General features: G+C 37.8%; 1 protein-coding gene across 5 annotated transcripts in view; it reads left to right on the top strand.

Moving 5' to 3' along the window:
• The window catches only part of RBFOX1 (RNA binding fox-1 homolog 1), a 134,076-nt gene extending 122,935 nt beyond the window's left edge, over positions 1-11,141 (top strand). For 3 of the 5 annotated variants that reach the window (XM_029084730.1, XM_010167112.2, XM_010167413.2), the window contains 2 exons: positions 7,087-7,162; positions 8,510-11,141. In XM_029084730.1, coding sequence (XP_028940563.1) covers positions 7,087-7,162; positions 8,510-8,632 — 199 coding nt within the window. In that variant the 3' untranslated portion in view covers positions 8,633-11,141. The remainder of the gene's footprint in view (positions 1-7,086; positions 7,163-8,509) is intronic. The other 2 variants (XM_029084757.1, XM_029084795.1) reach the window with 1 other exon arrangement.
• Positions 11,142-21,437: the final 10,296 nt, after the last annotated feature.

Below are 21,437 nucleotides of genomic sequence, written 5' to 3'. Positions count from 1 at the left end.
TGGAATTCCATTTGTTACAGCTTTTACTGCTCTTGGTAGTTGTGTGGTAAAGATGTTCAGCTATTGGATAAGTTGATAAAGATCAGTAAACACTTTGATTATCCTCTGTTCTTCTTTCATGAAGTTTGATTAATTCCTCTTTCTCACCCAGTGAAAACACTGGCAGCCCTTTTTGGCATCTTTGTCATTATCTCTTTGACAGCTTGCCTTCCCGGTGCTTACAATTCTAGGTCAGTTCGCATGGCTAGTCAAATGTGACAACATGACAAGATTAAGTAAAGCTGAGGTTCTGTGATTTGTAAATGGAGGATTTGCAATGTGAAGCTCCTTTGATAACAGAATAGTGAATAATCTGTATTTGCCCTCAACAAGTGCGTATAGGCATGTGTCCGTCTTCTGTACTGTTTTGTTTAATGAAGCAACCATAATATTTTTCTCTGATAGACTGAAAATAGTACACGTGAAAGGTGGTTTGTGTGTGTGTATGTATAGTTATATACAAGTACATTACATAAACAAGGATTCACTTTTCATATCTGGAGATTATCATATTACATTTAAAATATTAAACATAAAATAATATGATTGTGTACTACGGCACTTTACACACAAGCACAAAAGACTGCTTTAAAATTTATTAAACAAAATACCCAGTATATTTATTATTGAACTAGATAAGAATGTATTCAAGGTTTATTGCCCCCAAATCTAACAGCAGTAGTAATAGAAAATGCTTTACAGATCAAAAGAAGTATTTGGTTTTCATTGTAATACAGCTGGTTTTAGATGTCACCTGATAGCAAGCCTCAGTTTCCCCAGTGGCTTTTTTTTAATGAAGTTTATATAAAGTCTAACTTTCTTGGATAGAGATTGCACAGAAAGATGTTGTTGGCAGCATATTATTATGTTAGATTTTTAACTAGGCGTCAAATGAAGTCCCCACACTTCTGTAAATCCAAATTTCAGTGAGACTGAAACTTGAGAAAAAGCTTTTAAGCTGAGGTCTGTCCCTGGGATTGTTCCATAGCAGTTATTCAGCCTCAGCTCAGGAGGGGAGTCACCTGTGCTGATGCTTGTTACACTTCTAGATTTCTGCAAATTAACGAATATCAATCATATTTAAATGTTTAACAAGGTGGCAGCTCAACTGTAGATGGCTGTAAGCATCTAAAAAACTTCAAAAGAAGCTACAGGTTGGCATACAGGAATAAAAATGTAAATCAGGTCTGAACATCAATGACCAAAATTTCTGCAAAACGTGCCCATCAATAAACAAGAAAAATTAACGAACCAAACTCAGATGTGACGTAAATAAGTAAAGAGTCAAGAATTTGAAATTTGTCTCTGCATGTAGAAAATTCTGAATAAGCTTCTTAAGTTTCTTCTTACTCCAACCTGCAGGAAAAAATAAAAGCTGCTTTTAATATTCCATCAATGACGTATTTATGAAGATCCCTTCATGAAAATCTTTTATTGTTGCCCTATCCATATGGTAGACTGTGGTCAAGATTTTTCATCTCTGTGAAAACCTAGGAAAGTTAATACTATACTAATAGGCAATCCCTTACGGATTTCAAGGTATACAGGAGTTCAGCACTGCGGGATACCGTTTCACTGTTTCATTGTGCTGGGTGTCTGTATTGCATCTTCCCAATTCTTTCTCTGCTCCACATCACAGATCTGTACAGCATTATCAGTCGTGGAAGAGGAATATGCTATGCAACAAAATATTTTATGGTTCTCCCTTGTAGAATGTTCTTAGTGTTTGATATTGTGCATTTAAAACTTTACATAGAGAGTTTTAGTGTTCTTAACCTTTACAATCAAGGAAAATTACTAGAAACTGTTTTTATCAGCAGATTTTAATAATTTTCCTTGATCTTAAGTAAAAACTTAGGATGGACATCTTTCCTCATTGCCTTCCGAGATGTACAGAGAAACTCACTGCTCATTCATGTGACTGAAATGCCTGAAGTTGCTTAGTGTTAATATCCAAAATTAAATAAATTGATTGGTTGCAGATACTTTGAGCACCATGAGCAGATACCATCCTACTGTAGTAAAGAATTTTAAGTCGAAGGACTAACCACTGCTGCACAGTGTCAACCCACTGAAGTTAAAATACTGCTCAGCAATGTGGTGTGTAACAGGTGCACATACAAAGGAGCTCTGCTGCTCATGTCATCTTGGTGTCATCATAGTTACGTGACCAAGAGAAAGAGCAAGATGTTAGTTACTGGGATTGTTTATCTGGATAAGGCCAGGTAACCATTGCTTTTCTTGTATTCCTTCCAGTTGTTTACTAAAATCTTCACGTTTGTCTCAAACTGTATTGCAATTCTGCATTAAAAGCTGACAGAGGAGAGATGTGAATTGCCCTTTCTGTGCCGCCTGCCAACAGCAAGAGGCACATCCTGCAATGGTGCCCATTTGTTACTTGGTTGTTCAGTTGTCATCAAAGCTAGCAAAGAATGGATAATATTCTGGAAAAGTTAGAAATAGGAGCTTTCCAGCGATACATACACTTTGATTATAATATGGCAAATAATGGGAGATTAGGTCAGAATTAGACTTCTCTGAGGTAGTACCAGATTTTTACCTTCTCTTTTTATAGTTATTACACAGATTCATCATTTTCTATAGTTCTTCCACCAATATGTAGACTTTAAAAAATGGGGGCAAATGATAATGATCAGAAAGATATGTGCATCAAATTCCTAAAATATAAAATCATGTTTAAAATTCACCCTCTGTAGTTCCTAAATCACTTGAGGAAAGTCTGTTACCTTGGTTCATATTCTATATTGTGAATTTTTCCTTATCAGGGTTGTTATTAAACCCTATAGTATGTATATTGTTAAGGAGCTTCCAAATGCCTCCAGTATCAGAGCCGCACTGTCTGTCCTAGGTGTGGATGGAAATATAGCCATAGTACCAAAGAATTTAAAGACCTAAAATGGTAATTACAATTAGAGAGGCATATACTTTCCCTATTTTTAGAGAATTCAGCAATACCTACTACCGATGATTTAAAGAGAGAGGTTCAGTTTCAAAGGCCCTACTAAAATAAATCTCATAACCAATTACTATTTTTGTTTGTTTGTTTGTTTGTGCAGTGGACAACAAATTGTCCTTTTATGCAGTGATTTTAAACCCTCTACTGAAAATGACTGAAGAAATTGAGACACAGCATGAGTGAAGAACATACCCTACACTGAGCTTTTGGTGAATAGTTTACAGCTGCATTTACAGGTGGTAGCATGGCTACACTGATTTTTTTCCTCAGTTATTTCCCAGTAAGACGTTAGTCTAGCCACTTAGGAACCAGTGCCAGTATGGTAAGAAAATGCTAACTAACAATATATTTTTTTCCTGTTATGACCTGAATACTTGTTCCAGATATACTGGAAAATAGTGGAACTTACCTTGTTCTAGTTAGTGGTGCAACAGAATTGTTCATCAGATGTTTTCTTAGACAAGAATTTGTGAGTGCACTTATTGGTTTTGATACATTGATTTAACATTCTGTAAAATACACGGATAATCACATTGACTATTAATTTATTCAAAATCCTTTGCCATTTGCATGTCTTAAATTTTAGTAAATTGTTTACCTAGAATGATTATTTCTAGTGTAAATGATCACAAAGCATTTAAATGCCACTAATTTGAATGAGAAATAAGCATGCTGACATAATAGTGAATAAATGAAGCAATAACCATGTGACTGAACTAGCTTACTGATTTCCAGTGTGACAATATAGTTTAAATCCTTCTTACTATTTTCAGCACAGAAATCAGAATCTATTCTGCTAACCTTCTGAGCTTCTAAATTTGGTGTCATGCAAGGTCGTGTTTAAAAATTAGCATTTAAAAAGAAACCCACTTGCTTTAAGTTTAAGCTGACACTGTTCCTTTCCTCTGTGGAAATGAAATTTATTAATCATAATAAAACCATCATATTCTGAAGGTAGAGGTCACCCTGAGGAGAAAAATAGTCTATTCATCACAGAGGTATTTCAATGCTTTTTTTTTTCCCAGATGATATCTGAGCATGTATTCTCTCCCCTTTGGAAATATATTCTACCATGTTTGTGCCTCCATATGTCAAGTGTTTTTTAGGAGAGTGCAAGAATGAGAATTTAGCAATTAATTTTATATACTTTTATTTTCTTTTACAGAAGATTTGGAAGAATGCTTTTTACATTTATTTTATTTTATGTTTACATTGCACTCATTTGTTCAAGTGGAATTTCAATATCCTGTAAAAGAAAGGAAGAAATGCTTCTTATTTTAACAAGAATATAAGCATTGCTAATTCTTAAATATCATTTTTATGATAATATCACAGTGCAAGCTTCAGCATTATCATAATATAAATGTAAAACATTCTTTTTAAGGTGCAGGGATTAACTTAGGTCACAGTTTTCATGTTAAGATTACTTCACAAATCTTGTTTTAAGGGAGAAAGGTAGTTTATACAGTAGGATGAAAAAATAATGTAAAGCACTAACAGTAAGTTATTGCTACTTTGGTAAAAGAGTAATAAAAATGTACTCAGAAGTAAATACAGGGTTGAAAGAGTCATTCCTTCTTTATTTTGAAATTGCTTAATGTGTTTGTTTATCCATATTTTCCTCTTAGTTGTCCGGAGTTCTGTAAAATATTGATGTAACACTATTAGCAACATGTTTTATTACATCAGTGTTGTAAACTCCCTAGTTACTTCAGTAGCTGGGTTACATATACTAATAATTTAATAAAGCCTGAGCACTATGTATTTGGGCTTGTTCCTTCCTTACAAGTAGCCCTTGCATTTAGGCAATCTTCATGCATCTTCAGTGTACATGAACAAGACATCTGCGATTCTGTTACTGCTACTATCAAAGCTAAGTCTTTTAAAGCTCTAAATATTATAATGTTTGCATCTTAATGTGGAGGATTACCAAGGCTGAGGTTTATGGAAGTTCTTCCAACCAAAGAGGCTCTAGAGTATGGGGGTCAGTGTCACACCTACTCAAAGAACTCTTATACTTCCTTTCCAACTCAAAGCATCAGCAAGTGTCATTTACCCAACATAGGCTCATGTGAACTATTTTTCCTTCCATTTTTTTCAGTGGGAACTGCCTAGTTTCTTTGTTGTTAACTGCCTTGGATAATTTCCAAAGATAGATATTAATGGTTACCAAGTATTTAAATGGAATTGATATATAAATTTAATTTTTAATAATATTGAATGAAAAAGAGGAACCAGTATGTTTTATACAAGTCTTTTACGTATATTTTCCTGAGTTTAAGACTTAAAGGTGATTGCCCAACATGCTGCTTCCCCTGGCTATTCATGTACAACTTTGATAGCAGTGAGGACTTCTCTGCCCAAATCTGAAGTAAACATAGCTGTGGGGTAAGATACAGAGCCCACATTCATGAACTTGTGGCACTTTCATAGCTTTAATAGGTTAACTCCTTTTTAATGTATTAACCCTTAATAGAAAGTTGACATTACTACATAAACAAGACAGTACAACTGAAGACATTCAGCCACTTTGGAAGTACGTAGGGAAACATCCAGAGTTTGCCATAGAGTGTTTTATAAGAACACAGATACACTTTACATTTGCTCAAAATGCCAGACTCTGCTGCCGGAAAAAATGGCGCATTCACAATAGGGAGTATCAGCCAATGTACACTTTGGAGTTTGTGCTTACTGAACTTTTTTCTGCTTTTTTTCATCAGGGTTTGTGGTTATATATTCTTGAAAAAGGAAAAGCTAATAACTTCTGCAAACCTGTGACCCTAGGCTTGGTCAGAGAGTAAGAGACATTTATGTAAAGTCTGCCTTCTCAGTGCTGAACCCTTTTGCCTCTAGATAGCACAGTTGTCCCAGGAGGGAGTTGGCTGGGATTTCCATAAGCAATGAATCCCTCATACTCTCACAAATGTTGGCTCAGTGAAATGGAGAATTAAAGACTTGTCTGTGTCTTGTCTATGGTAATTTCTGCTCCTTCCTTGAAGATGTCCCTGGGTAGGTAGGAATGTCTAGTTTAGACAATTTGGACCTCTTCTCTGCCTCACATCCAGGAGCCACAGTAGTGGGTGGTAGAGGATTGCATATGCCATGGAAACATTTCTTTCTCAGCTTTCCCTCAGCTGATTATCTAGGAATTGGCTAATCAGATTCCATTTGTGGAGGAACAAATACATAATAAAATTGGGCAACTGTCCTCTTTTCAAAAAAAGTAAGTTTGTACTTGTATCTGAAAAATAAGGTAGTTACACAAAATGAGACCAGTCTGGGGTTATTGTACAAAAAAGGCTAAAAGATGATTTTTTTTTTGAGTGATATCAAGAGTATTAAAACTTATTTGTTTGCTGTATTAGCCCTTGTATGCAAGACACCACTCTAATTTCAAGATTGTGTTGTATGTGACACCTGAGATCAAATTGATATTCTTTGATTACAGAAAAAATGTTAGACACATTCAGTGCAAGCTGTATCTAGTTGACATGTCCGTCTCAGTAGTGGTAACTGCGTTCAGGCTCGGACTGTGAAGCAAAGCTATGTATTTCAAGGTGAAGAGGAGGACTGGGCCAGCAAATCGACCAGGTGTACATGTAAAAAAGCTTTGAAGTACTTCTAACTCTGAGGATTTTGTATGAGGAGGCATGGCGAAAATCTGATTTTCACATGACTGTCTTTGCCTGATTGTAGCAGGAACTTGGCCTGAAAATTGAGACTTAAGCTGTGCAAGTCTCATGGCTTAGGATGACAATCTGTCTCTTCTGTGGAAAGACCAGGAATGTGCAATAAGCACATCCACTAAAGCCAAGTGCTGCCCTCGTTCTACAGCCACTCTCCTCAGCCTGATGCTGATTCTTAATAGCCTAGTAAAGCTAATTATACATTTATTGACATTTGTAAATATTTCCCAAAGGATATTGCTTTTGAAACTGCAAAGTGAGTTTATTTGTAATTAATTTGAGTAGAATGGAATATTTCATTACAACCATTTTGTCAGTACTGGTAATATCTGTTTTTTAACTTTTTTTTTTTTCCATTAATCTTCAACTTTATTTTCTTTACAGTTACGGACGAGTTTATGCTGCAGACCCCTACCACCACACACTTGCTCCAGCAGCCACCTACGGCGTTGGTGCCGTGGTAAGTGTTCATTTCCTCCTCTTCCTCATCACTGTCTTCCTCGTCTCCCCACGTGCCACTCTCTGCTTGGATCTTAGCACGGTTGACATCTTCTCACTTTTAGTTAATTGAATTTGTCTCTTGTGCTAACGGCAGCTAAAATGCCACATTAATCCTCCCAGTAAACTTGATAAATGTCTTAATTTCTTGGCAATGTACTGCATGTAAGTTATTATATTTCTAATTTTGCAAGTATCACCTAGCTGAGCACTTACCTTAATGGAATAATTAGTCATTTTGATAATTAAATCCATCACTAATGGAATGCATTGTCAATGCAGAACATATTTTCTTTTTTTTTGCCTTGCATTTACATAGCCCCCAGGTTCAAGTCACACCAAAGATTATATTATAAGAGCAGTGGCAAAGATTTCAGGCTCCTTCTGTCACTCAGCTCAGAACTTGACTGCTTTTTTCTCCCTCTTCTTGATTATAATTAATATCTAAAATGGTAGCTGCCTCCCTCAAAAAAACAAAACAAAACAAAAACTTCCCACACACACACAAAAAAAAATGCCACCAAAAAAATCACCACCACAGAGGGAGGGAAGACAGAAGCGGGGAAGGGAAGGGAGAGAACCTACATGGCAGAAATTGAAACTTTGTTTTTCTCAGGCACGTTAATGCCTTTGGCACTGAACTGTATCTGTCAGGAGAGCAGGGGAGAATGTGTGTTTAACCGAACTGTATTGGAGATGGATGACTTTCTGTGCGTTAAAAAAAGAACCATTCTCCATATCCAAATACTGCAGAGCATTTATTTCAATCATTGAATATACGCAACTCATAATTACCTGCTGCTTTTGGGACTCTAGAGCCTTAGCACAGAAATAAGAAATTAAGTTTTCATTTTCCTCAATGTTCACTAAAATAAAGACAGTTATATTCGGGTTTATGCTCATTGTAAGAACAGAAAATTAGCTAACAAATTCCATGAGAGAGATTATTTTTTGTTAATTGTTCCTTGGTTTCTAAGGAAGGAGACGCATAAATGATCTTCATTCTAGACTAGACTTTGTTTTTAGATGAGTGCACTTAGTTTTCACTGACATCAGAGGGAGCCGCATGTGTACATTCAGGAGTGGAATTTGACACTCCATTCACATGGCTTTAGTTAATTTTTGGTGGATTAAAAATAACCTTGAGTAGCTTCCCTTGACCCTGGATTGCATTGGCACTGCGGCTGTGGGGTGTTCTGAACGTTGCTTGCCTTTTAATACGGGGCAATAGTCATGTCAAATGAAATTGCAAATCTAGTTGTTAAAAAAGTAAATTTAAAAAACAATCCATCAAATTGCTTTGTTTCAGAATGCTTTTGCACCCTTGACTGATGCCAAGACTAGGAGCCATGCTGATGATGTCGGTCTCGTTCTTTCTTCATTACAGGCTAGTATATACCGAGGGGGATACAGCCGTTTTGCTCCATACTAAATGACAAAACCATAAAAACCTTCCAATGTGGGGAAAAAGGAAGCTTTCCGAGGCCTGGGTATTGCAATACATGCAGTAGTGCATCATTTTAGCAACTCTAAAAAGAGGAAAAATTACATTTTTTATCTTATACCTCAGATATTTTGTTCTGTGTATTTTAATATTGTGGGTCTTTAATTTCTGAAGGTTACGTAGTTTGATTGCTGGCTGTAGAAGTTTTTGTGGTTGATCTAGAAAGCTGCTAGATATGAATAAAAACTGTTTTAGGGCCACAATCAAGAGTGCTATATCATGTAAATGAATTATATATGCTGAATATTAAGCTATCGGGGTTATCACATGTTTTGTAAGAGTGTAAGTGACTACAGTAGTCATTTTTTTCTGCATCTACATCTATTTTAGTTTATGAGAGGGAGGGAGGGGGGAAATTGGGGACATGGGAATGGGGTTTGGCTAAAATATTAATTAATAAAGCAAAAAGGGGCCCCACTGCACCAACTATCATATATCAGCTGTCTTAAATTATTCACTGTTTGTTCAAAGCCAAAGGTTATGTTCTTATTAGGGGTGTTTTTCTTGACACTTGTACATAAAAATCGGATTAAAAGCTGTCCGAAGGCACCCTTTTAAAGCATTCCACCAGGCAGTATTCAGCTATTTAACCATAACTAGTTATTTAGGCAAAAACTGATAGTTAGACCATTAACAAGCGTTCTTTTTATATTTCTTCCAGTAAAATAAATTATTGATATCATTGCTGACTTTTATATTATGGGAGGGAAAAAAACAATAATAAAAAGGTGATAAAAGCACTGTTTCTATTTTTTTCTTTTTTTTCCAAAAAAGAAAGTAATAAAAACTTAAATTCTTTGTACCAGTAAAAAAAAAAAAAAATGTATAAAATTTACATCCGTGCAGTGGAGTTGTTAAGTTCTAGAAATACACAGCCTATGATGCTTTAGATTTAGCCTAGTAGACCAACTGTTAGAGACAGACGTATCATTTTTATGGAATTATATGATAATCATATTCAGATTTATATAAGCATTTTACAAGTATTGCAATCATTGAGTAGAGATAATCATGGTATTTTCATCAGCTTGGTACTTTTTGAAACATGACTGTGTCGTGTAAACAATCTGCAATTTTTCAAGGCATGACAACTTGCCCCTGTTTAATTTTCCAACCAAGGCCATTTTGCTAAGTATTGGGCCCAAGACAACTTTTCGACTGGGACAAAAGAGGGACCTTCTGAGCGAGCACTGACTGGAGAAGGCTGCTCCTCTGGGTCTCTGGCCAGTGCAGCCCAGCAGATGCCCGGGAGGCGGTTTCAAGCATAGTTGAAAAATTGCAGTTTGTCTGTGCATATGTTTGGACTCTTTCCATGTTGTCCTGTTTACAAGTTAACCTAAGTTGGGGTGTTTGTCACGGGTCTTCTTGTTTTTGTATTTAAATAAATAAAGCAGAAGACTGTCTCGCTACAGTTTTGCTGCAGATAGTTATATCCTCATGTGTAACGTGCGCGCCTACTGGCAAGCACCTTAGTAAATTATCAACTCACCGCTGTGAACCTGCCAACTTGCTATAACAACTCTGCTTTAAAAAAAGTGTTTGTGATCAGGCTTTCTCTTTGTCATCGTATGTGCATGCAGTATGATCAGTTGAACAATAACCATCAATAAAGTTTCACAACATTTGAAAACAAAGTTTCTGTAGCATTTATATCTAAGAATGAAAAATAAATTATCTTTAAAATTGAAACAGAGAGAGAAAGAGACTATATTAAACAATGAAAAATGGGGCAGTAATATATTTATACTGGTGAGGGAATGAACTGAGATTTACTAAGAGTTCAATCCCCATATTTATTATATAAGATATACGAGACAAGCCTATTAAAAAAAAAAGAGTATATTTCATTTAAACACCACAATAAAAACAACTTGAAAAAAATGTTTACTAAATGTTAGGCCTCCAATTCAAAGTGTGGATGATACATCTTTTCTGGAATTGCACACACAAAACGTCTAATGTGGGGAATAACAGAATTTATTTGCAATTTTAATTTTCATGAGATGGCTTTACAACTCCCACTCTCCAAATGATTATATGGCGTTTTAGTCTATTAAAATGATCTTGAAAGGTTGAGGGTGCAGCCCATATTAGAAAATATTTTGTTTATAAAGCTTCTACAGTACTCCTAGCAGTCATTTTAAAATGTATGTCTGAAATAGCTATGTAAGAAAAGCATTTGAAATTTTTTTACAATATATATTGGGAATGTTTTCACTTATATAAATAACTACTGATAATATGACTTATGAAAAAATTATTACTACCATATGTGGAATATAGTGACTTCTAAACAGATTTAAAAAAACACCCTACAAACCCAGAAAATGTGTATATCTGTCTTTAGAAATTAGTGTTTATATCACAATCGTGATTTGTGAATAAAGAAAAATGGTTTGTAATATCAAAATAAAAGCTTAGTCTGAAAAGGTAAAAATACGTTGGTGTTCAAAGTCATTTTGCTTTTCGTTTTTACTGTGTTGGTCAAGAGCGATCCACAGTTGCACCATCTCCACGGTGCACAATATCCTTACAGACAGCTGGACCACTGACGAGGCTCCCAGGGTTTTGGCTGCCCAGCAGCAGTGGCTGGCAGCCCGGGCAGCAGAGGAGCCCGCTGAGGTTGGTGCCGAGCCCTCTGGTCCGGGGAGCGCGGGCTGGGGCAGGAGGGGCTGCTGGGCCTGCGGGCGTGGGTCTGTGTGTCTGGAGGGGAGGGGGCAGTAACTTCACCCACAGACTCAGCACGGGACTGAGTTGAAGGCTTGCTTCCCAAAAAAGCAAGTTTTGTCCAGTATCAGATGTATTTTTCAGGCAACACTGCATGGTACATGAGGAAGAATTGGGTTTTTTCGTTGGAAGAGAAAAAGGCATCTTCCAAACTGACTGCATTTAAACAGCATGTTTTGTCTAAGAGGATCCCATAAATACCACTGAACTGCACCCCACCTCTGGGGTGAAACCTGACTGTAGTGCCTGAGCCAAGCGCTGCTCAGGGAGGGCCAGTTCCTAGTGAGTATGTGCCCACTGCTCTCAGCTGGGCCCTGTGCCACTTTTTCTGGTGATGGGTGGGAGTTAGCCTTCTGTTTAGCTGTCTTCGTGGACAGCCACTTCTGTGCATCTTCAGGTACAGGGTGGGAAGGAAAGGTACCTGTTCTGGAACACTCCTGCTTCTCACTCCCAGGTTTGCCATCCAAGTCATAGGAAAGATTATGTGCTTATAACTGTAGATTTACCCATCAGTCCAAAAGGTTGTGCTGGGGCTGATGAGTTCAGTGTGCCATTGATCATGTCACATGCATGCCAACAGAATTATGTGCCTTTTCTACCTGGTTTCCTGTTACACTGGAATTTAGCAGAGGAAGACAAGACATAAAGATAAGGGATTAAATATTGCGTGTTTAGCAGCAAGCTTGGATCCTTTTGGGAAGATGCAGAGAACAAACCCAGATGTTTTCTAGGAATGATGAGGAGTTATTATGTGACGCTTATTTTATATCTTGATATGAAATATGAGCACTAAATGTTCAAGTGTACTCTCCTCCACACCATGCATGAGGGATATATTGATAGTGTTTCCTTTGGTGGATGGATGAAATGACAAAGGTAGTAACACTGAGTAAGGTTTGGACAGAAGGAAGGTGAGAAGCATGTGAATAGATAAACATGAGTGGGACACACACACGTAGAACCTGAAACACCACATAATTTTCACATGGTTGGATTATCTGCTTGTTGTCTGGTATTGTTTGTTATTTATGATTTCATGCAATAGTGTTTCCTTTCTTGGCCAAGTAGCCAACACCTGCTAAATTAATAAAAACTTTGTATTTATTGAACAATTGGCCAGAGACTAAGCAAAGTATTGTGTGTTACCAAAAGAAAAAAAATAAAATGCAGTAACCTTTCAGGGTATTTTTTTTCCAATTATTTAAAGTTCTGATACTGCTTTAATTGTAGCATATTGTATAGCAAAGACCAAATTGAATCTTTTTAGGAAATCTTAGAAGTGTCCCTTTATACTATGTCCTGTACTACTCTGTCCTTGATCAGCTTTGATGACATCCAGGTTGTTTAACAGCTTCCTATTTGGGTAAAATGTTAAGTTTTTTAACTAGAAATTAATTTTCTCTAACTTTCTGGGATATGTATCTTCAGTTTGAATTGCTGTTGTGCTGTATTGCAGTTTCTTATCTCAAGTGATTTTTTGCAAGTTTGAGATGTTCCTGTTGCCACATATTTTCAGTTTTACAGTGCAGATGCTTGAGGAAAAAAGGCTGTGGAAAATATTTCCTCTCTAAAGTAGAGCTGAAATATCATCATTTTGTTAGGAGGAGGGGAGAGAAGAAAAGAAGAAAAAAAATTAAAAGCAACCTTGTTTCAGTGGGAAGAGAAGATTTGAGTGGGAGGTGAGATCAGAAGAGAGACAATGATTTTGGGAGGTCTTTGAAGAATTTATTAAAGTGTCATCAAAAACAGTTATCTTACCAGTATTATAAAAGTTCATCATAATGCTTAATTTATTCCTAACAGACATATGCTGCACCTCTCACTGTAACATGAGCTTTATGCCATGTCTTTCCAGACTAGAACTTGAGTCCATACAACACGTAACCTGATTTGTGTAGCAATGGAGATGTTTGCTTTTTGTCTGAAAGGGAGATTGCTCTCCGGCAGCTTTTATGCCTTTCCAGCACTTCCCTAATGCTCTACTTTTTTTTTTTGTGTGTGTGTGTAGCTGCCTTGTGTATATTGAGTCAACTCATTCTCAGTTCTTCTGTTAAAGACCTTCCATTTTACTTAAATAATTAGTCATTGAGAAACAGTCCTTCAACAGTCTGCTGATTTGGACTCTGCCCTGGATTCCAGTCCCTGTTCCACATTGGTCAGAGTGAAAAGATGCCTCCATGGCCCCATTGTTTGCTTAACAGGGATCAGATGGCAGTGAAGTGTCTCTTCTCATTCCCATGAGACATGCTGGCTTGCTGTAGGTTCCTGATCCCAAAAGAGATTTGCACCTGAAAATCCAAACTGGAGAAAAGCTCATTGTGTTTAAGGTATTCCACAGCACTCCAGTCTGTTTCTCAGCGCTGCTGATGGCTTGCTTTAGTTTGCTTTCTGTCAGCCTTGATTTGCCCATGCATTCCCTGGGCAGCCTGCATGCCGTACCAATTTAATGATTCCATTGTTTAGCAAAAGGCCTAGAAGTCAGGAGTTCAGTATGTAGGAAAACTGATAAATAAAACATAAGTGAATGCAAAAATAATCATTTAATGGACATTATGAAAAGACAGTAAACCAAACAGTTCAGTCCAATGGATGATGTATAACATCTAAACAAATATGACAACTAATTAAGGATTAGGTTCTGCATTTTGGATGACAGGCCTTATAAAAATGAACAGCTAGGTTGTGCTGGGGAAAAAAAAAAGCTGCATTTTGCAAATGTCAGGCAGACAGCTCAGTAAGCAGAAAAGCTCAGTTATCCAATTAAAATAAATGTGCAGTGTTCTCAATGTAAAGAGCTAAACCATCCTTATGTTGAGGAGTTACGATCCTGAAATATAAGTGGAGCAAAAAGTGCTCTCTATAAAGATTAATGTAATCTATCAAGATTAACATTTTGCGTGCTGGCAAAGGCGTATACTAATGTCTTTCAATTCCTGAAATTGGAAACATTAGACTAAGATCAGTACCAATTTAAACCCCAAGTAACCCCAAATATTGAGTTGAATTCGTTATTTACAGCCACAATGGGCTAATAAACTTGCCCTAACAGCTTCTATGGGAAATAGATACCTACAGTAGGTGCTATCCTGTCTCCCATAATCCTCACTGCTACTCCATGTGAAATGTAATAACAAGTTGCATAAATGTAATTTAGGGAAATTCTGCCACTTAAAAGTGTTTCCTGATTTATTCAGGAGTTTGATTTCTGTCCTAAGAAAGATTAAGAATGTTTTTGAACATGTGCACATGGGTGTCATGAGAGAGGCCACAAAGTTTCAAGACCACCAGTGGGGACTCATTTTTTGTTGTTGCTTTCTAACAAAAGGAGGTTATTGCATAGCAGTGGTAAGCGGGTGGTGGGATGGGATCACAATAACTAACTAGAAACTGGGTTGCACTTCCACTGTAGGAAAGAAGAGTCCATCGTCTAGATCTTCATGATAACTGCCAGCACAGCATATCTTTGTTTTAAGCCAAGATTTAAACCTACCCTTTGGAGCAGGTCTCCAAAAGAAAAATTTCTAAGGTTGGAAACTTAAAACACACATTTTCTAAAAGGATGTTCAATTCAAGGCATTTGCAGCAGAATTAACAAGAAACATACGGATTTTCTGGTGGTTTAAAAAGCAGAAAATTATTACCAGGAGGGGAGCTTTAGAGGCTTTACCAGGGGTATTAAAATGGAATTCAAGTTTGCGAGGTGCATGATTTGTAAAAAAATTCTGTCAAATGTTGAAATGAGAGGTGAGAATCTCAACTCTGCAGTGCTTGAGAAAGCATGGAAGATCATGGCTGTAACACTCCCACCTCTCTTTGATTTTGCCACCCACAGAATTGCCACCTTTTTTGTGAAGTGAGCAGTTGCACTTGCAACTCTGAGTGCCTCTGCTATCCTCACCTTTATTCTTCTAGAAGCTCTGTTTCATGTCTTCTTAGACACAACTTTTGATGTTCACTCAGAAGGGCAATGATCCAACGTTCTATTATTTGGGAAGAGTGATGGCCTGGGGATACAGACATTGTTAATTTACAGATTCAGCTGATAAACTGTGTAACTGAGGTTTCATCGCAGACTTGAAAGATCTGGAGCCCCGTTGATCTACAGTTAAAAAGCAAAACAAGTTTTTTCAGGGGAAAAAAGAAAGAGGGGGAAAGATAAAGCAGCTTTTATTGGCAGTTCTCATATACTGAGAATGGAGAAAGAAATAAGCGTATTGCTAAAGTGGTAAATTCTGCTGTAGAGATGAGACATTGCTATGGGATGTCTCTAGATTCTGATAATTTATTTTTTTTAAAATGTGACCCACCATTAGGCCATGATATAAAAATCTGACATTGTTCCCTGTCTTCAGCCAACTTTGTCCCCTAATACCTGTTTCCCATGATAAGAATATCTATATCTCTAGGTATGCGAAGATGTAATTTGTGCACTGAGATTAAGAGGAAGGCGTGCATCAGCCCAGCATGCTGTACCAGTCATCCACTCTGAATCCAGTCTGAAATCTCTTGCCTCTGGAAAATGAGAAGTGGCAACATGGATATGATAAGCAGAGCAACATGGCCTACTTTTTGATAATCTTCTTTTATAGCTTTATTCTCAGTGGCTTTGAGGAAAAGTCAATAGAGAAATCTTTTTGCCCAGTGCTGAAATAATGGAAATACATGTGAATTTGTGCTCTCATACAGTTGTCTGTCTCTTTGTCATTTAGTCAATCTGATCCTGGCACTGCTATGTAGAATTTTACACCTGTGTAGAGCCCATCATAAGATTGGGGACAGGAAAACAGAATATCATTACTGAAACACCTTGAGAAGCAAATCCCCAGTAAAATGAATTATTGTAAGACAATTGGAGATTTGTGAAAGCAAAAATCTAGTATCTTACTCTTACTGAAGGTCAGAAGGAGGTAGGCACCATCAAATACCGTGGTTATCATTGGTCTGCCCAAACGGGAGAACATTTTCATCACACAGCAAGCTATAGACGGGAGTATTTGAAACTCCCCAAATGCCAGTTGCCTTATTTTAATGTGAATCTTACACTGTTTCAAGTTGTTTTGTATAAAGCACACTCAGGATTTTAAGGAAATGAAGTTACCTAAAGAGGTATGATCCAACTTTGGCAGATGCATTTGCCTACATTTGCCTGTCTTTGACAAGGGACATTTCTAAGATCTTCTTTTACCATGAGACTTACGTACTTTTTCCACAAATTTGAAAGTTCTTCTCCCTTCTAATTTCATCCTTAAACTTAATTTTGTTCATGGTTAAAAGAGACAATGCAGAGCAATTTTTTTTCAATTTAGATGAAAGATAAATTAAAACCTTAACCTGCTAATTATCAGGTAATTTCTGAAGATTTGTACTATATGGAGATTTGTTAGAGAGCTAGAATATTTATACGTAAAAGTATTGTATTTGCTTATTTGTGACAATGTAAAAATCTGTATAATATTTTCTAGTGCAACAACCACTGTCTGAGTTAATGGAAGCAGCTGACAATAAATAAATTTTGTTTGAATTTTTCTAGTCCTTACGTGTTGCTTCTTTTTATTGTTTTCTGAAAAGCCACCATTCCATTGCATCCAATAGTGACTATATTTTACATCATGCCAAAATTGCCAGTTGTTTTTAGACTGCATGGTTTCTTACACTTCTTAAAGAATCAGAAAGGACACAACTGCTTATTTTGTTAACTTCCTTTAGCAGGTTACTTCTCTTTTTTTCTCTCACACGCTAACAAAAGTCTAATGCTAAACTAGCATTAGAGCTCTTTGCATTAATACCTCCTGCCTGCACATCAATGTTGTAAAAGAATTCTCACATACTAACTCTGCTGATTTTACTCCCAAACTAACTTCCCTTTGCTCTTCCTCTTCAGTGGACAAGAAGCTGTAATGCAAAAGGTAGCTGATATACTGTGCTGTTAGCCAAGTAATCTGGATTACTTTCTTCCTACTCATTGCCAGAATTATATTTAAAGATAAAAAGAAAAAAGAGAGAGGGGAAAAAAAAGGGAATAAAAAAAAAAGTGTTGGTAGTTATGTAGGTATGCGGAGGGAACTTAACAATGAGGGAAAGGAAGGCGTGTTGCTGAGTGAGCAGATCCGAGGAATTTTAAATAACTTTGAGGCTGCTAAAAGGAAGTGCCATAAGGTCTCTGGTGCTTGTGATCATTCTGCAGAAAACCAGACAGCATTAAAAGAGAAGCTTTTCAATTATCTTCTGCATAAGCACAAGCATGCAAGGATATCAATAGCGTATTTCAATCAGAGAAGAGATAATAGCTTAAATTTGGGGGGTTTTGTGCTTATTTGCAGGGCTCAGCCCAGAGCATATAAACATCTAAGGTGACCTGTTTTCTGTAAACTCAGGAATGGGTGTTTAAAAGCAATTTGATGCATTTTTCAAAATCAGAGGTAAAAAGTTTTTACCAGGGAGATTGAATTTCAGGATTTTAGAATGAACCAAGTAAAAGGCTGGTTTGGGACAGCCGTGTGTGTTTTCCATGTGTTGCAGGCTAGCTTTATTTTGGCCCTTGCCTGTAATATTTCATTGACATAAGGAGCCATAGAACTAACACTGTGTAGTTTCATGGTTGGAAAAAAGGGATTTAAGACCCTTTTGGTTGAAAATTCCACCAAAGCAGGAGAATCTACAGCTGTCTTCCTCCTCCCCATCCTGGGCACACAACAGGAGGGAAGTGTGAGGGTTTTTTGCAAATAAGCTTTGGGAAGTTGCAGATAAGAACCAATTAAACCCACGCCAGAATTGTTCCAGTCTTCCCTGGGTTGGACTGGAGATTTGCAATGGAGAAGAACTGAGATGAAGTCTCTGGCTGATAGATCATTACTTAAGGAGAGCAGCAATGTATTAAATAGCTAACACAATCAAATAATAAATACATAAGGTAAGACACACAAACGCAGCCATCTCAGGATTAGTAAAACATCACCATGTGATGCCTGAGAAAGGAACTCCAAGATGCCAGCTGTGTCGTGCATTACTGTGGAGTGACAGCCACTTGCCTCGCGATGCCATGCGTGGGCACAGGCTGTGTACCTGGCTTTTGTCTGGATGTAAGGCCACAACCACAAGTGCTGCAACATGGAAGAGAGCCATGGCAATTCTTTACAGTCTGGTTTGGTAAATTAATAAGCCGTAGTCCACTCCAATGGGATTATAGCTATTCCTCTCTTGCCACTGGTGCCAGTCTTTCATTAGGCCTTCCGTGAAATGGGGGATGGAGGGTGACTCACTCTGTCCTCCCATATTTCTGCATACAGGAATTATCTTTCAGCCTTCAAAGATAAATTTTATCTTGAAGAAAACACAGAATTGAGACTTCTTTTCCAACTAAGTCGCATTCCTCCACATACACAGGAGAAATGAATTAAGTTTTTCTTGATCTTAGGCTTTCCTGAACATTTTGTATAATAACCCAACCTAGGTAACTTATTTAAGAATAATTGAAACCTGAATTTTCCTAGAATCAAAACTGCAAAAGCAAAGCAACTCTTCCATGAATCTATTGATTGATAATGTGGAGAAAAAGGACAAAGACTTATAGAGAAGATGGAAACCAGTAGTCTTGCCAGGAAGTTTAGAGGCTTAGCTCTTCAAGTCACTTTTAATTATCTCCCTTTAAATAGGAAAATCACCATTAGCTTGTAACACACCCATAGGAAACTCCTAGAGATTCCTTTCATAACAAGAAAAGAAGCATATGCTAAAAAGTAATAGAAAGCGATGCTGAAGACTTTTTACTATTAATGTTCATGCCATGCCCTCATTTACAACTGGCCATCTGTCTTTCAGAAAGTTTAACTCTAAAAAAACCCTCAAGATGAGTGGCACAGAGGTTTGGGAAATTTCCTTATGATGGGCATTTGCAAAGCCTCTGGGACTTCCCCTTATATGTGGAGCTGCTTGGAACTAAGATGACGTTACTGCAAATATTACTAAAGTTTGAACGATGACTTCTAAAAGACAGAAACTGTGATTGCACTGTTTTCAGTAGTAATTGCATCCCTATGGTGCAGCTTATGAAGCTTTTCTGAGACCTTATTTTTATATTTTATCCAGGAGAAGCAGTTTGCTTAAATAACTCAGTGGGGTTTTTTGTTGTTTTTCCTTTTAGACACTCTTTTTACAATTCCTAATATTAAACTGGAGGAGATTGAGAAGATCAAACAGCAAGTAAAGATTTAAAAAGCATAACAGAGTGTGGAGCTGGGAAAAAACAAAACAAAACAGAAAAGAAGACCAAAGAAAACCCCTACAGATTCTTACTCTCTCAGTATGTTAACCTGGTTTTAAAGGGGGAGAGCATCTTTGGGCTCACTGGTAACTAACTACAATAGCTGTCTAGAGAGATCCAGGAAAAAGGAATGGCCACATGGCTGAGGAGCAGCCCCCAACACATTTGCAGAGCCATTCTTCCCAGATCTGCCTCCACCAGTGCTGAAGAGCATAATTCAAAGCCATTTTTACATGGTAATGGGGATCCCTCTGTAGCCATCTTGTCTTCCAAAGGAAAGTTCATTGGTGCTGTGAAAGGCACAAAGGCATTTGCATTTCACTGTTTGTAGCCAAGCCATGTTGCAAACCTAGTCAGTTGGGTTTTAAAGCCTTTGTTCTTAGCCCCTGACTGATATATAGCACCGTGACAAGCATAAGTTTTCTCCTTATTCAGCATGAAATTAACTTGACATGTTCAAAGAAGCAAAGCTATCAAGCTAGGATCATAATCAGCGTTAGCTTCTTCAGGGGAATCTTCAGAGTCAAACAGTAAAATGTAATCTGTACATGCAACGACTCCCACGAGCACCTCTGGCACTGCAGCAGTCGTTCCACACATGCTCAGGAGCAGATATGCTCTGGCTGCCCTTGCAGCAGGCGAAATAAGGAATGAATATTCCTCGTGCCCTCCCCCTGCCTTCCCATAGTAGCCCCAGAGATGTCACAGGCCAACCCAAATGCATTGTTTTAAATATGCTTGTAATGAGTAAATGCATCCATAGGCATTTGGATGTTTTTTTCAATGTTTAAGTGCCTTTTGGGGAGCTTTTAGGCTGAAACATTGCTGTTAAGACACTGAAATATTAGTAAATCTTCCAAACGACACAAGTTCTAATGTTCCTCATTTCTGTGGTGCTGCATGCTGCGCTAATGACCTGGTGACTGGATTTTCTGCTTTTGAAAGCAGAGCTATACACTGTAAAACTTTCATCTAAGTTGAGCTGCCTCTCTCTAATGAATTTTTTATTTGTTTACTTGTTGTTTCACTAGAATTTAAAAGTAGCAATTAAAAAAAAAAAAAACCAACCAAACCCTCACTCCCTAACAAGGAACTTGCCTTAATTCAAGGTCTAATATAATGATGGGGAAAACGTCATGCTATGTGTTCAGCAAAGTTAAAAGAAGTAAAGAAAAATGCATAAATATGCTTAGTATTTTGCATGCAAAGAAATGCATAATTCATGTGATGGTGGTGTACATTCGCACCGGCCACCGCAGCAGCTGCGCCTGTGCGTGGCTCTGCAGAAGCGGAGTGCACTGTCAGTTTGACAGAAATTCCTGATGCCTTTTGAACACAGACCCAGCTTACTCTCCATTTCCAGTTTGGTTTGCTTCATACAGAGTGCAAGACTCTGGAGTTTGGCCTGTGCCAGGCAAGGGGGGAGGTGCTGAGCTGGCACATTCTGCAGCTCCACAGTGGTTTGAAGCAGATCCTGAGCAACTCATCCTACCCTCTGTGCCCAGCTTCCTGTCAGAGCAACTCCACTGACCCTCATTAAGAGGCCAGGAATAAAAAAGAAGCAGGAGCACATGGGCAGAGGAGGAGAGCCCTTGAATTAAATGTAGACCAAGCCAAGGTGCCCATGTAGGCAGTGCCTGGAGACATGGATGTCTGCCCTGGGGTGGGGAGGGGGAGCCAAGCTGCATCCCCCAGGCAGACAGTGCAAACAGCCCTCCTCCGCTGCCAGTCGGGAGGAGCTGTGTC

The sequence above is a fragment of the Antrostomus carolinensis genome, unplaced genomic scaffold (genome assembly GCF_000700745.2).
Source record: "Antrostomus carolinensis isolate BGI_N321 unplaced genomic scaffold, ASM70074v2 scaffold6980, whole genome shotgun sequence".
NCBI classification, from domain to species: Eukaryota; Metazoa; Chordata; class Aves; order Caprimulgiformes; family Caprimulgidae; genus Antrostomus; species Antrostomus carolinensis.
The sequence above is the reverse complement of the archived record's forward strand: the minus strand, read 5'-3'. Positions and strand labels throughout refer to the sequence as shown.